General features: G+C 43.5%; 1 protein-coding gene across 5 annotated transcripts in view; it reads right to left on the bottom strand.

The window, feature by feature from the left end:
• Positions 1-5,716: 5,716 nt before the first annotated feature.
• LEMD1 (LEM domain containing 1) overlaps positions 5,717-16,362 on the bottom strand; it is a 62,858-nt gene continuing 52,212 nt past the window's right edge. For 3 of the 5 annotated variants that reach the window (XM_011990409.1, XM_011990408.1, XM_011990410.1), the window contains one exon: positions 5,717-6,194. In XM_011990409.1, the coding sequence (XP_011845799.1) occupies positions 6,073-6,194 (122 nt within the window). In that variant the 3' untranslated portion in view covers positions 5,717-6,072. Of the gene's footprint in view, positions 6,195-9,052; positions 9,130-16,362 lie in introns of all 5 variants that reach the window. The other 2 variants (XM_011990405.1, XM_011990407.1) reach the window with 1 other exon arrangement.

Below are 16,362 nucleotides of genomic sequence, written 5' to 3'. Positions count from 1 at the left end.
GAGCCTTAAAAAGAAGATCATGGGCTGGGTGCAGTGGCTCACACCTGTAATCCCAGCACTTTGGGAGGCCGAGTCAGGTGGATCACCTGAGGTCAGGAGTTCAAGACCAGCCAGGGCAACATGGTGAAACCACATATCTACTAAAAATACAAAAATCAGCTGGGTGTGGCGGTGCGTGCCTGTAATCCCAGCTACTTGGGAGGCTGAGGCAGGAGAATCACTTGAACCCAGGAAGCGGAGGTTGCAGTGAGCTAAGATCATGCCACCGCACTCCAGCCTGAGTGACAGTGAGACTCTGTCTCAAAAAAAAAAAAAAAAAGAGGATGGGGAAACACTTGGGTCACATCACAAATACAAAACAGGGCAAGTGCATTCTTAGAGTTTTCTAAGCAGAGAGGTTTCAACTGTTCCTCTTCACCCCCAATTCCCCTGCCCTATTTGCCCTGGGCAATTGCAGCCACAATTCTGTTATCCCTGGGAGTCCCACAAAGCTATCTCAGCCACCGGCCAGCAGCTCCTCATTCCTTCTCTGCTGCTTTTGCTCCAGTAGCATTGCCCCATTCACTGCCCATGTCAAAGGCACCCACGTTGGGCTGCCCACATCTATTGCTGCAAATACTCTGCAAACTGACCTGCCTCTCGTCTGTCCCAAGTCCCTCAAGGAATTCAGCACACAGCTCCTTGGTTTGGCCCCTCCTTAGAAGCCTGCCTCTCCAGCTCTCAGGCAGGAGGCTGTGGCAACTGACATGGAAGACAATCAGGGAGGCAGACACTGTTAGTCCTTAGAAGAGTTCCTTTTCTTGTGCATTGACTTCCATTAAAGTTCAAACTTTAACAAAGACCATATTTTCCTTCCTATGGTCCCAAGAACCTCCATGATCTGAATCCCATCTTCTTTTCCAGCCGCATCTCTCCCCACCCTCTTCACTCTCTTGTGTCTCCCTAAACCTGCCACGCTGTCTCTCACATGCTAGTCTTTGTAAATACTGCTCCCTCGCCTGGCAGACTTTTCCTTTAGCCTTGCCCACTTTTCCCTTATTTGGACTGAGTCCTACCCATCCTTCTGGCTTCAGCTGTGATACCATTTTTTCTAGGAAGCTACCCCTGTCTACTCCCAATATCAGAGAAGGTTGCTCTTTTGTGCTTCCAGGGTACCCTATGCCACCATCAAAAGGATATCACTTAACACCATAATGTCTGTTGACTTTTCAGCTCTCCTGTCAGACTGTGTGTTCCTCGAGAGCAGGAACTATATCTTATACTGATTTTAAAAAAAGTTTTTTAGAGACAGGGTCTTGCTCTGTCACCCAGGGGGAGTGCAGTGGCACAATAATAGCTCACTCCTGGGCCCAAGTGATCCTCTGGGCTCAGCCTCCTGAGAGCTAATCTTCCTTCCTTCCTTCCCTCCTTCCTTCCTTCCTTCCTTCCTTCCTTCCTTCCTTCCTTCCTTCCTTCCTTCCTTCCTTCCTTCCTTCCTTCCTTCCTTCCTTCCTTCCTTCTTTCTTTTCATAGAGACAGAGTCTTGCTATGTTGCTTAGGTTGGTCTTCAACTCTCGACCTCAAGTGATCCTCCCACCTCTGCCTACCAAAGCGCTGGGATTACAGATGTGAGTCACCACGCCTGACTGGTTTTATTTGTCATTTTATTGCAAGGGAACAAGAGGTGCTAATCGATTGTTGAACGGATGGTGACACATTGCCTGGGACCAAACTTGTATGCCTTGAGTCTCTTCTTTTAAGACAAGTTTTTCTCCAAGAGGGAACGTGTCCCCCATTGCACTTAGGTTCCTGATAGACTTAACTCACTGGTCCTCTGACCTGAGTTTTAGAGACTCCTCCTATATATGGATCTATCAGAGATAGGAAAAAAACAAAGGTTTTTGTTGTTGTTGTTGTTTATTTGTTTGTTTTGGGTTTTTGTTGTTGTTGTTGTTTTGTTTTTTTGAGACAGGGTCTCACTTTGTCACCCAGGCTGGAGTGTAGTATTGAAACCATGGCTCACTATATCCTCAACCTCCAGGGTTCAACGATCCTCTCACCTCAGTCAGCCAAGTAGCTGAGGCTACAGGCATGCACCACCACACATGGCTAATTTTTGTATTTTTTATAGAGACAGGGTTTTGCCATGTTGCTTAGGCTGGTCTCAAACTCCTGAGCTCAAGCGATCTGCCCACCTCAGCCTCCCAAAGTGTTGGGATTATAGGTGTGAGCTACCATGCCCGGCCAACCAAAGTGTTTTTTCCTACTCCCACCCACCACAACACTTCTGACACCAGATGTATGGGTTTTTTCCCCACATACCAAGCAATTCTGACACCAAATTATCCATCAGACACCAACTGGATGCCTTATAATTTAATTCAATTCAATTCCAACGCTGTCTGCCTGGGCACAGCATCAGATCCCACAGGTTCAGGGCTCAGTCTCAGAAGACTGCCCTCTACCTCCAATGCCAGTTATGAACCCTACATTGTGACCTGTGCTTCTGACCAACCGGCTATAAATCAAGGCTCCTAGGACTCTCTCCTTGGGTTAGATTAATTTGCTAGGGTGGTTCACAAAACTAAGGGAAACACTTTCCTTACATGTATTGGTTTAATAATAAAGGGTACAGATGAGCAGTCAGATGGAAGAGACACACAGGGTGAAGCACACGGGAAGGGGCGCGGAGCTCTGTGCTCTCTCCAGCACTCCACCCCCCAGGCATCTCCATAGGTTCAGCTACCCAGAACCAGCTTCTGAACCCAGTCCTTTTGGGTTTTTATGGAGGCTTCATTATGGAGGCATGAGTGATCAAATCATTGGCCATTCATGACCAACTTAACCTTCAGTTCATCTCCCTTTCCTGGAGGCTGGGGGGATGGGACTGAAAGTTCTAACTCTAGAATCCTGCCTTGGTCTTTCTGGTGACCTGTCCCCATTCTGAAGCTATCTAGTGGCCCCCAGTCACCAGTCATCTCAAATAGCATACAAAAGACACTCTTACCACCCAGGAGATTCCAAGGTTTTAGGAACTGTGTGCCAGGAACCAGGGCAGAGACAAAATATAAATTTATTATATCACTATATCACAGCATCTGATAGGGATGCGCCACCACAATGCTTCCCAAACTTTAATTTGGGTAGGAACCACCTGGGATCCTGTTGAAATGCAGATTCTGGCTCAGTAGTTGGGACCGAGCCTGAGATGCTGATACTGCTGGTTGGGGACTCACACCTTGAATGGTCAGACACAAAAGTAATTGTCTTGTGCAGTCTCTTTAAACTGATTCCAGAATCCTAACATAAAAGAACTAGGAAAAGTTGAAAATAATGGAGGAAACTTATTATTATTATTATTTTTTTTGTGGCAGAGTCTCGCTCTGTCGCCCAGGCTGGAGTGCAGTGGCCAGATCTCAGCTCACTGCAAGCTCCGCCTCCCCGGTTCACGCCATTCTCCTGCCTCAGCCTCCCGAGTAGCTGGGACTACAGGCGCCCCCCACCTCTCCCGGCTAGTTTTTTGTATTTTTTAGTAGAGACGGGGTTTCACCGGGTTAGCCAGGATGGTCTCAATCTCCTGACCTTGTGATCCCCCCGACTCGGCCTCCCAAAGTGCTGGGATTACAGGCTTGAGCCACCGCGCCCGGCCAACTTTCTAGGAGTTTTTTTTAATAACGTTTGGTTTTATTAAGAACAGAAGTTTCGGTGGAGCGCGGTGGCTCACACCTGTAAACCCAGCACTTTGGGAGGATCACATGAGCCCAGGAGTTCTGAACCAGCCTGGGCAACATGGTGAAACCCCATCCCTATAAAAAATACAAAAAAAAATTAGCCAGGTGTGGTGGCACGGGCCTGTAGTCCCGGCTACTCTGGAGGCTGAGGTGGGAGGTTCGTAAGCCGGGGAGGTGGAGGTTGCGGTGATCCATCACACTCCAGTCTGGGTAACAGAGTGAGACCCTGTTTCAAAACAAACAAACAAAACAACACAACATGAGTTTTCCTTTTTAAGTGCATGTGACCACCACTGTAGGTTGGCTCTGCTTACTCCTATGACCAATCCTCTTCTCCCTTGTCTGTCTGACACAGAGGCTGCTAAGGCTCCAATGCCCACTTTCTCAGCCTCCCTTGCTGCTCAGGATGAAATACGTAGAGCTGGGGAAGAGACATGGTTAGTCCTTGTGTCCTGCCTTAAATGATAATATGATGGCCATTATCTGGATTCTTCATGGAATTTCAGCAGTTCCAAGGTGCCAGGCCAGTGTCTGGGATTCTCTTAGCCTTTCACTTTTTCCCCTGGGAGTCAGACAGCTGCTGCAGCTCGGTCAAAACAAACCTCTCTGAATCCCACCAAAAATCGGGTCAGTTTCACATCTCCTTGATCATAATTTTTTCTGCACTTGGTTTGTTTGAATCAGCATTATATTACATTTTTGGTCATTTTAAACAATACTGAACATCTTAAACTCTAGACTTTTTTGTTTTTTCTGAGACCGAGTTTCACTCTTGTTGCCCAGGTTGGAGCGCGATGGCCTGATCTCGGCTCACTGCAAACTCCGCCTCTCAGGTTCAAGCGATTCTCCTGCCTCAGCCTCCTGAGTAGCTGGGATTACAGGCATGCGCCACTATACCTGGCTAATTTTGTATTTTTAGTAGAGACGCAGTTTCTCCATGTTGGTCAGGCTGGTCTCGAACTTCTGACCTCAGGTGATCCGCCCACCTAGGCCTCCCCAAGTGCTGGAATTACAGGTGTGAGCCACAGCACCCGGCCCTAGACTTCTTTTTATGAGATAAAAATAGATCCCTGTTTAAGCCAGCGTTACTAGAGTTTTATGATCTTTGCATTCAAACTGTAATACAGTATGCAGTTTTTCAAAAATTTCTTCTTCTTTTTTTGTTTTACAGGCAGGGTCTTGCTATGTTGTCCAGGCTGGTCTCAAACCCCTGGCCTCAAGCGATCCCCCCACCTCAGCCTCCCAAAGTGCTGGGATTACAAGCATGTGCCACCACATCCAGACAGAATGCAATTTTAAAAAATTAATGTTTATATTCTCTCATTAGCAAACTGATATACACTGCTTACAGAAATCTTTAAAAATATTTAAAAAGTAGAAATGGGGGAAAAATTAGAGCCCCAGTCACCAAAGTACTCTTAATATTTTGACATATTTTCTTCCACTGTTGTGCAGTTGTGATAATATGGTACAACAAATTTGTGTCCTTTTTTGTTTACCATTAAAATAAGCATCTTAAGGATTTCTTTTGGGAATGATGAAAATATTCTAAAATTTATTGTGGGAATGATTGCATAACTCTATGAATATACTAAAAATAATTGAATTGTAACTCTCAGTAGGTGAATTGTATGGCATATACATTATTTATCTCTCTCTATATACATATGTTTTAAGAGACAGGGCCCAGGCTGGAGTTAAGTAGTGTGATCACAGCTCACTGCATCCTTGAACTCCTGGACTCAAGCAATTCCACAATAAAGCTATTAAAAAAATTTTTTTTAAATAAGCATTTTCAGAACCTTGCTAAGTTTCAAAGGCAAAAATGCTATCCTCTTCTAAATTGTTTCCATGGTGTTGGACATTTCTTTGTGTTTGCTAAACTAGACACATTTCTCTGCTGTAAATTAGCTATTTCCCAGAGTTGGCTATACAATTGGAAGAGTGAATAAAATGCGACCTATGGTTTGTCACCAGAGTTAGAAAGAAAAATGTCAGACAGTTTCCTTGTTTGACACCTGCTCAAATATGAAAGCACCTTTAATGAGAGCTGACATGACTTGGGGGATTTCCTAACCATCGTGCTCTTAACACAGGTGCCTCGTTCTCCCATTGGTTCCTTCCACCTGGCTGAGCCCAGATACCAATCTGTGACAGCAGCACAGTGCAAGGGAAGGCTCCCTGCAAGGGAGGGCTGCGGGCTAGGCTTGCCCTTCAGGGTACTTTTTTGGTTCTTTCCTGAAGCAGGAGGCCTCTCTTGGAGTATTGCTTTGCTCCTAAATTACTTAACCAAACAGCGACTTATTTTCCACAGTTATGTAGACAAACACCACGATGATGAAAATACCAAGCACAGCAAGCTTCAAGCCCACTGGGAAACCTTCTTCTTTCCAGCTCTCAATAGTCTGGTCTTCCGCGCAGTAGCCTCTCTTTTTGGTGATAGTCCCATATGTGATTCTGGTGCTTGGTGCTTTTGCAGCCCACCTGTGAAAACATCAGCGGCTCTTAGGATTGGACAGCTCCGGTGTACCTGAGCACCCCCTTAACGTATGTCTTGAAGCCCAAGGGTGCAGTCATGGTGGGGATTTAGAGATAGCCTCTCCTCACTAAAAACATATGCTAGTTTCTTCTTCTTTTTTTTTTTTTTCTTTTTTTATTGAGGCAGGGTCTTATTCTGTTGTCAGGCTGGAGTGCAGTGGTACAATCACAGCTCACTGCAGCCTCAACCTCCTGGGCTCAAGACATCCTCCCACCTCAGCCTCTTGAGTAGCTTGGACCACAGGTACATGCCACCACACCCAGCTAATTAAAAAAAAAAAATGTAGGCCAGGTGCAGTGGTTCACGCCTGTAATTCCAGCACTTTGGGAGGCCAAGGCAGGCAGACTGCTTGAGCCCCGGAGTTTGAAATCCTGTCTCTACAAAAAATATAAAAGTTAGCTGAGAACGAGCCAGGCGCGGTGCCTCACACCTGTAATCCCAGAATTTTGGGAGGCCAAGGCGGGTGAATCACGAGGTCAGGAGTTCGAGACCAGCTTGGCCAACATGGTGAAACCCCGACTCTACTAAAAACACAAAAATTAGCCAGGTGTGGTGGCGCATGGCTATAATCCCAGCTACTCAGGAGGCTGAGGCAGGAGACTCACTGGAACCCAGGAGGCGGATGTTGCGGTGAGCTGAGACTGTGCCACTGCACTCCAGCCTGGACAACAAGAGTGAAACTCCATCTGAAAAAAAAAAAAATTAGCTGGGCGTGGAGGCTGAGATGGGAGAATCAGTCGAGCCCAGGAGTTCGAGGCTGCAATGAGCTATGACTGTGCCACTGCACTCCAGCCTGGACAACAAGAGTGAAACTCCATCTGAAAAAAAAAAAAATTAGCTGGGCGTGGAGGCTGAGATGGGAGAATCAGTCGAGCCCAGGAGTTCGAGGCTGCAATGAGCTATGACTGTGCCACTGCACTCCAGCCTGGTAACAGAATGAGACCCTGCTTCCAAAAAAATTAAAAAATAATTTTTTTTTCTAGAGATGCGGTCTCACCATGTTGCCCAGGCTGGTCTCGAACTCCTGGGCTCAGGGGATCCTCCCACCTCAGCCTCCCAAAGTGCTGGGATTATGGCTTGAGCCACTGTGCCCAGTCTCTAATTTCAACAAGTGATATTAACAGCGTATTGGGGGATGTGAGGTCTCTCTAATCCCACAAAGTATTTCTTCATTGTTTCTGCCCACTTGTGTAGCACTTCTCAATGCCGGCATAAAGCCTGACTTGGCACAGGCCTTTCAGATCCCCAGGTCCCCACTGGGAAATTGTATAAGTGGATGGGAAGCCTCAGTACTCAGGCCCTCTCGTTTCTCCCTTCTTAGGTACAAACACCACCTTTCAGGGTGGAGACGAAAAGCGCCTTTGCAATCTGCTTATTTTGCACTTAAAAGGGCAAGAGCACTTTCTGAAATTTTTTAGCATGAGCCTTATGTTTCCACTAGTCTAATTCTGCAAAACCTTCTGAAGTTTATTCAGAAGTTAGGAAACTCTCCAGAAAGCTTTACTTTCTGACTAATACAATTGCCTGTCTTGAGCTTTTAGTTGAACTACCTACTCTTTTTATTCCTTTTTAAAAATTGATACATAATAGATTTACATATTTTGGGGTATATGTAATTTTATATTACATATATATTTTTTGAGACAGGGTCTAACTCTGTCGCCCAGGCTGGAATGCTCACTGCATTGCAGCCTTGAACTCCTGGGTTCAACTAATCCTTCTGCATCAGCCTCCCAGGTAACTGGGACTGTAGCCACATACCACCATGCCTGGCTAATTTTTAAATTTTTCTGTAGAGACAGGGTCTCACTATTTTGCTTAGGCTGATCTCAAACTCCTGGCCTCAAGTGATCCTTCTACCTCAGCCTCCCAAAGTGCTGGGATTACAGGCATGAGCCACCGTGCCTAGCCAACATGTGCTTTTCTGATACCTTCATATAATGTGTAAAGATCAAATCAGGGCAACTGGGATATCCACCACCTTAAATATTTATCTTCTTTTTATGCTAGGAATGTTTAAATTATTCTCTTCTAGCTATTTTGAAGTGTTCAGTGGATTATTGTTAACTAAAGCCACTCTACTGACCTATTGAACCCTAGGTCTTATTTCTCCTATTTAACCGTATATTTATATCCTTTCTATTTTTTTATTTATTTTTTTGAGGCGGAGTCTCGCTCTGTTACCCAGGCTGGAGTGCAGTGGCACCATCTCGGCTCACAGCAACCTCCGCCCCCCTGGTTCAAGCAATTCCCTTGCCTCAGCCTCCCAAGTAGCTGGGATTACAGGTGCATGCCACCACGTCTGGCTAATTTTTTTGTATTTTTGGTACAGATGGGGTTTCACCATGTTGGCCAGACTGGTCTCGATCTCCTGACCTCAGGCAGTCCACCTGCCTCAGCCCCCTAATGTACTGGGATTACAGGCAAGAGCCACCGCGCCCGCCCTTATATCCTTTTAAATATATATATATATATATATATATTTTGCCTCTTGTCCATCTTCCAGGACGCAAATAGAAAGAAATGTTTCCAAATGGCTACATGTCAGGAGACTTGGGTTGTGATCTTAGTCCACTGTGACTTTTGCCCTGTCCTCCCAGTTCTCCTGGGCCTACTTTCTTATCTCTAAATATGAGCAATGAACTAGAAACTTTGGCTTTGAAATTGTTGGATATTACAAATCTTTCTCCTTTCTCAACAGATTATTTTCAGGCTAAACCCTTCACATAAATCTGAACAATGAGTTTTTCCAGAGTTACAGGATGCAATATCAATTTCCACATATGCTAAAAAACATCATTACCTTCTTCCCTTGGAAGGCTTATAATCCAAGCAATAGGTATCTACAGCTTTGGGTTTAGTGGTGGGAGCCTCAGGCCACTGAAAAACAGAAAGAAAATGTCAAGAGGAATTTGTTTCCAATGTCTTGTACAAATAACCTCAGTTTTTATTCTAGAAAAAGTCAGTTCAGTTTTCTTATTTAGAAAAAGTCTAGATAAAGTAGTTTGATACTTTATAATACAAACTTGTTTGTCTTTATTCAAGAATTAGCAAAAACATCCAGGTTCCATGGAGTAATATTTTGCTTCAGTGACTCGCATGAGAACAATACACATACAAGGGACTAGGGCCACGTGATGAGAACAGCACTCTGTTCTTAAATATCAACTCTATTTTGCTTCTTTATTTGTACTTTATTGCTTGGAGCTCTTTTTTATGAGCATGCATCATTTTCTACAAAGAATAAAGTAATTTTAACAAAACAAGTTGACTATGAACAAGGACTAGAAAATAATTTAGGAAAATGAAATGTTACTTTGTAAAAGAATTAGGAGCAATTGTAGAGGACTCCCAGGAATGTGAAGATGGGATATCAGATGATGTTGCTAATTCTATTGATCAAGCACTAAGCTCCATTTACCCATTAACTCACTGAGGCCTTCCAGTGAGCGCCACCTGCGAGGGAACACTCCACCCCTATCTAATAAGCACTATTCTGTTTTGGAAATGAGTCTGAGACAGAAAGGTTAAGTAACTTGCTAGAGGCTACACAGTATTATTATCAGTGCTTGGACCACTGCACTAGACTTCTCTCTACCCTTCAGTTTCTAAAAATAATTTCCCCCTGTAGGAAATCTTTATTACTCTCATCCACTTAGATCACTCTTCTATGCTATATTTCTTCAGCCCTAATATATACATTTTATACTGTAGTGTTTTGTTTGTTTGTTTGTTTTTGGAGACAGAGTCACCCAGGCTGGAGTGCAGTGGCACGATCTTGGCTCACTGTAACCTGTGCCTCCTGGGTTCAAGCAATTCTCCTGCCTCAGCTTTCTGAGTAGCAGAGATTACAGGCACGTTCCACCACACCTGGCTAATTTTTGTGTAATATTTTTAGTAGAGACAGCGTTTTGTCCTGTTGGGTAGGCTGGTCTCGAACTCTTGGACTCAAGCAATCTACCCGCCTCAGCCTCCCAAAGTGCTGGGATTACAGGTGTGAGCCATTGTGCCCAGCCCTTATGTTTTATTTATTCATCTAACAAACATTTGTTGCATGCTGCTCAGTGCCAGGCCTGACGCCGGCTGTGAAGATTTCAGAAGGGCTTGCCAAACCGTCCCTGTCCAAAACAGCTCACTACCAAGCATGGCTATTTTGTAAGTGTTCTGCACTGGCTTCCTTCTTCCCTAATCAGACCATCTGTTGGATCTCATGGAGCTGTCTCCTATTTCTCTTTAATCAAGCCACAGCCTCTAACATTTGGGGCTACTGGTAACTTGCCATCTACTCCCCTGCTGGAAGCCCAGGACCCTTGAACATAAGAGGCGCCTTCTGACACCTGCCGTGCTGTCAGAGCCTGTAGGCTGCAGTGAGTCAGGAACTGGAGAATTCCCAGCAGTGGGAGAAGGAGCTGGGACTAGCGTCAGACAGGGAAAGAACTGACCGAGACCAGGACAGAACCACAAGCACAAGGAAAGTCAAGAGGAGAGTAATGACCTCAATCCCAAGGTAGCCTGGACTGGAGTGTTTGGAGGGTCCGACAGAAGAGGGGCATTTGTGTTCATCATGGAGCTACCAGGAGAAAGGAGAGCCTGGGTCTTAGCAAGGATGTGGTCAGGACACAACCATAAAGTGGACCCCCCCAGTGAGTGTGGACTATGACCTACGGCAGGCCCAAGGGTCCCAGCCCAGGGTGGGTTGGGGAGGGCATGGCTTGCTGTAGCATCACGCACTGCTAGTCACCCTCTACCCAGTACGGGTCACCAATGATGGAACAGCTACAGCCTCCTCCGCTTCCCCTGTACTCCCTGTGCCCCCTTCTTAAACACGTTCTCAACAGTGGTTTAGTGATACCCAAGCAAAACTCTTGCATATGTGGGAAGTTGTGCACCGTGCAAGAGAGCCACATGCAAGGAGCACCTTTTCCCATGTAGACACTGTAGATTTACATACCCTTACCACATACCCTTCCAGGAACAGCGAAGCAAAAGCACTTGAGGAAGAGATACTTTGAAATTTCCCACAAAGGTGCCATGTGGGCTAGTGTTGGCATGTTCATCAAGAGATATTTCAAGCTATTTCCAAGCGTATTGGAAAAATCATTTATAAGCAGATTCTTTTTTAAGCTTTTTACTTATGGAAAATTTTAAACATATACAAAAATAGACAATAGTATAATGAACCTCCACATACCCATCACATGCAACTTCTTTTTAATTCTCTTAAATTTAAAAATACATACATGAAATAAAGCATTTGGGGTAGAAATGCATTGCAAAATCAAATGATAGAATTTTACAGCTCCTAAGCAATCAAATACTCCCCTTGTGCCATAAGGAGATTTAGGCCTTTGATTTCCTTTTCTTTTACAATTTGTTTTCTTTGCTATCAATCATATGTAAAGTTCTCCTGCAGTATGTAGAAGGTGGACATTGTCATTTTCAAAAATGGAGTAATTATGGCCTATCTACCTGATTGTGCAGCTATCAATAATTACTATTATAAAGACCATATAACAGGGAAAACTGTTATCGATTAGTATTAATAAACAGGGTATAAGTGTACATAAACAGTGATGTCTACTGTGTAAACATATACTAGATATGCATGTAAACAAAAACTAGAGGTAAATTGAAAAAATAAAATCAGTTTTTGCATCAAGTGGTGCGTTTATAGTTGATTTATATTTCATCTTCTAAAAAATTCCATTAACGCTGTTATAATATGATTTTCACTATAAACAACATTTACAGTGGAGCTAAAAAATATTGGTGTTTATTAAAGCAGTGGCTCAGTGAGGGTAAATGGCACCCAGGAGACACATAATATCTTTGCTCTCTTCTCCTTAGGCCCAGAGCTAGAATCTGCAAAGATGGCTGTTTTAGCAAAGCATTTGGAGCCCAGAGCTGGGGAATACGTGGCCCCCTCTGCTTTTCCACCCTCTTCACTATACCCTTGGCATTCAAGTCCGAAAATTCCACCACACTCCCAAGGCCTGAAGCATATTGCTGGCCACAGCTGTAGTTAGTTATAAAAGTAGTAAGTCAGAGATATGCCAATACAACAAACTGTGACTGTCTCAGTACAACACTAGCTACCACGTACATGGCATTCCCTGCGCACCAGGCACCATTCTAAGCATTTTATATCAATAAACTAAATTCATTCTCAAAACCACCCTATGAGAAAGGTGCTTTTATTATGCCCATTTTACAGATGAGAGCCCTGAGGCATAGAGCGTTTAAGTAGCTTTCCCACACTCACACAGCTTGTGAGGCAGTGGAGCCCCACAGTCCCTGCCCATAATCACCACATGGTACTGCAGCATGATAGTGGAGGGAATTAGAAATACCATGTTCTGACATCTATTATCTTGGGCATTTCACATACTTCAATTTACTTAATCTTTCTTTCTCTCTTTTTTTTTTTTTTGTGACAGAGTCTTGCTCTGTTGCCAGGATGGAGTGCAGTAGCGTGATCTCGGCTCACTGCAATCTCCACCTCCCCAGTTCAAGTAATTCTCCTGCCTCAGCCTCCTGAGTAGCTGGGATTACAGGCGTGAGCCACAACACCCAGATAATTTTTTTTGTATTTTTAGTAGAGACGGGGTTTCACCAGGATGGCCTTGATCTCCTGACCTTGTGATCTACCTGCCTCGGCCTCCCAAAGTGTTGGGATTACAAGTGTAAGCCACTGCGCTCGGCCAATTCACTTAATCTTTCTAACAACTCTAGGACGTAATTATTACAGTCACCATTTTACAGAAGAGGAAGTAGAGGCTTAGGGAGCTAAATTGTTTGCCCTAGATAACACAATTCATAAAAGGCATAGCTATAATTTAAACCCAGATATTCTGGCTCCAATGCTTTAAAAAATATATTTATATTATTATAGAAGAACTCATCATTGAAAATATGTCAAAACATGTTTTTAAAAACTGTTCATTAATTAATACATTATCAAAATCATTAATTTCCTATGGAAGTAACATTTTTAGCCAGTAGTTCCATTCTTAATTATTTCAGATGAACTGGCGTTTTCATAAAGGTTTTTTTTTCCAGGTGGACTATTTTGTGCTAATTCTGGCCTACTTAGGTATATCATAGTCAATCTGAAATAATATTGCATATGATATTTTATGTCATATTGTATCACATTATAGTTAACAACAAAACACTGGGCTAACATCCAGAGCCAGAAAGAACAATAATCATTTTGTATTCTCATTAAAATCATCAAAAAGTTTTTTTTTTTTTTTTTTTTTGAGATGGAGTCTTGCTCTATCACCTAGGCTGGAGTGCAGTGGCACAATCTCGGCTCACTGCAACCTCCACCCAGGTTCAAGCAATTCTCCTGCCTCAGCCTCCTGAGTAGCTGAGATTACAGGCACACGCCACCATGCCTGGCTAATTTTTGTATTTTTAGTAGAGATGGGGATTCACTATGTTGGCCAGGCTGGTCTTGAACTCCTGACCTTAAGTGATCCGCCCGCCTCAGCCTCCCAAAGTGCTGGGATTAAGGGCATGAGTCACCATGCCCAGCCTACATTTGTTTTTTTAAAAAATAATCTATCTTGACTAAAGCCATCACTAACCGTCCATAAAGAAATACAAGTTTGTTTGCATTTCCACAAGACACATATTTACCATGTAGGCTTGAAGCTGGCCAAAATTTCATGGGCTGACACCTACAATTAAGGGAAGTCAAGAAAAGGGTGCTGAGAGCCCAGTTTCCTACCCTTTATTTCTCTTATTCTCCCAATACTCCTTACCGCTGGACTTGGAGAAGTCAGAAGGCAGGGATGTCCCTGAAGCTTGGGGATGGCATTCTGTCCAAACTGAAACATAATACATTCTCCAATTGCTCTAATTCAATAATGCAATTATTTCTTAAAGGCCTATATGTAGAATTGGACACTTTTACAAATGACATAGCAAAGCGGAAATTATGACCTGCTTACAGGCAGAAAAAAAGAAAAACCTCCTTTTGACTTATAGATCTTTAAAATTGAGTTAACTCCAAATCCTCTTACTGACTAAAAATTATTAAGTTAGTAAAAGATCTATAATCATAGCAGACTTTTACTTCATTGTTTTTACCTGAATCCTGATTTGATAAAGCCTTTATTTAAAGCGTTGTGTTCTCTTAACCCAAGTAATGATTTTGAATTAGTTAAAAGGCTTTAAAAATTATCTGTACCACATTAACAAAAGAAAGGTTAAAAACCTTATGATCATCTCCATTCTCGAATTTTAAAAAATCTTCTGGCAACCAGGGGAGGTGGCTCACGCCTGTAATCCCAAAACTTTGGGAGGCTGAGGCGGGTGGATCACTTGAGATTGGGAGTTCGAGACCAGCCTGGCCAACATGGTGAAACTCCACCTCTACTAAAAATACAAAAATTAGCCGGGTATGGTGGTGTGCACCTGTAATCCCAGCTACTTGGGAGGCTGGGGCGGGAGAATCGCTTGAACCCGGGAGGTGGAGGTTGCAGTGAGCCGAGACCACACCACTGTACTCCAGCCTGGGTGACAGAGCTATAATCTGTCTCAAAAAAAAAAAAAAAAAAAAAAAAAAAAAACTTTTAGTAAACCAGGAATAGGAACTTCCTTAACTTGACAAAAGACATCTTCAAAAACCTACACCATAAGTCATACTCAAAGGTAAAATATTGGATGTATTTCCTTTAAAATCAGGACAAAGGAAAGAATGTCCACTGTCGTCATTCTCCTACACTAGTATAATGAAAAGTCTTAGCCAGCACAGTAAAACAAAAAGAAATTAAAGATATTCAAACCAGGCTACAAAATAATCTGCAGAAAAAGTATTATAATTGCAAAAAGTTTATTGTTGTAAAATCAATATGCAGAAATCAACTTCATTTCTATACACCAGCAACAATTTAAAATATGCTTTAAAAGAGGTCCTATTCCCAATGAAGCAAAAATTGAAAGCCTATCTACTAATAAAGCTAACAAAAGATTAGCATGTCCTTTACTAAGAAAATTATACAATCTTACTGAAGGACATTAAAGGAAATTTCAATAAATGTAAAGACATTAAAATACCCATTTAAATACACAGAAACACAAAGATGGAAACAAGCAGGGGATTCCGAAAGGGGGAGCAAGGAAGGCAAGGGTTGAAAACATAGTATTGGGTACTATGTTTACTACCTGGGCGATGGGATCATCAGAAGCCCAACTCTCAGCACAATATACCTGTGTAACAAACCTGTGCATGTACCCCCTGAATCTAAAATTTTAAAGTAAATAAATAAATAATCCACTAAAAAATACCGATGTCTATATGGAAACTTGATATATGACAAGAGCTGACATTGCAGCTCAGAAGAAAAAAAATGGACCATTGGAAAACGGTATTGGGAACAAATTGGGGTAGATGTACTTCTTCCAATTTATTCTGCTAAGTCCAGCCAATCCCCCTGGACCTTATACCTAAAACAAGCCTATGAAGACTCCGGAAGATATAGAGAGAAGGTCGATGGGCCAGGGAGCTTGAGACTCAGGGAAGACAAGGTGGTGAGTTCCCGTGGTTTTCTTTTTACCTTATATATCCTGGACTGGAAGCTGGAGGGGCTGACAACCTGGAAACACCAAGGGATGCAGGTGAAAAAAAAGCTCCCGGAAAAGCCAAAAGACAAGGAAAAAGGCAGCCTAGTAAGACAAAAAACTTTTTGACATGAACTTCCTTGTGGCAGCCCGACAGCCCACCTCCACCCCCGCCAGCCAAGGTGCATAAGAAGCCTGGACTTTCACCCCCATGTGGCAAACCCTCCTGCTCCCCACCTGGGTGGTGTCAATGGAGGCCACATGGGAGGCCCTCCCAGCAACCCAGCAGTAAGGAGGCATCCCCCGCCTCCACACACACCCAAAGGTGTCCCCAGTGGGAGCCTGGACTTTTACCTCCACCTGGCAGTAAAGAGGCAGTGCCCCTCTTTTCCCACCAACGTACAGTCAGAGAAGGTCTGCTAAAACAAGATTTAAAAGCCACCCAGAAGGCCAGGCGTGGTGACTCATGCCTGTAATTCCAGCACTTTGGGAGGCCAAGGCAGGTGGAGTTTGAGACCAGCCTGGTCAACATGGTGAAACCTC

Source organism: Mandrillus leucophaeus, unplaced genomic scaffold (genome assembly GCF_000951045.1).
Source record: "Mandrillus leucophaeus isolate KB7577 unplaced genomic scaffold, Mleu.le_1.0 Scaffold38, whole genome shotgun sequence".
In the NCBI taxonomy this organism is placed as follows: Eukaryota; Metazoa; Chordata; class Mammalia; order Primates; family Cercopithecidae; genus Mandrillus; species Mandrillus leucophaeus.
Note: the sequence above shows the minus strand (reverse complement) of the source record. Positions and strands in the feature narration are given on the sequence as shown.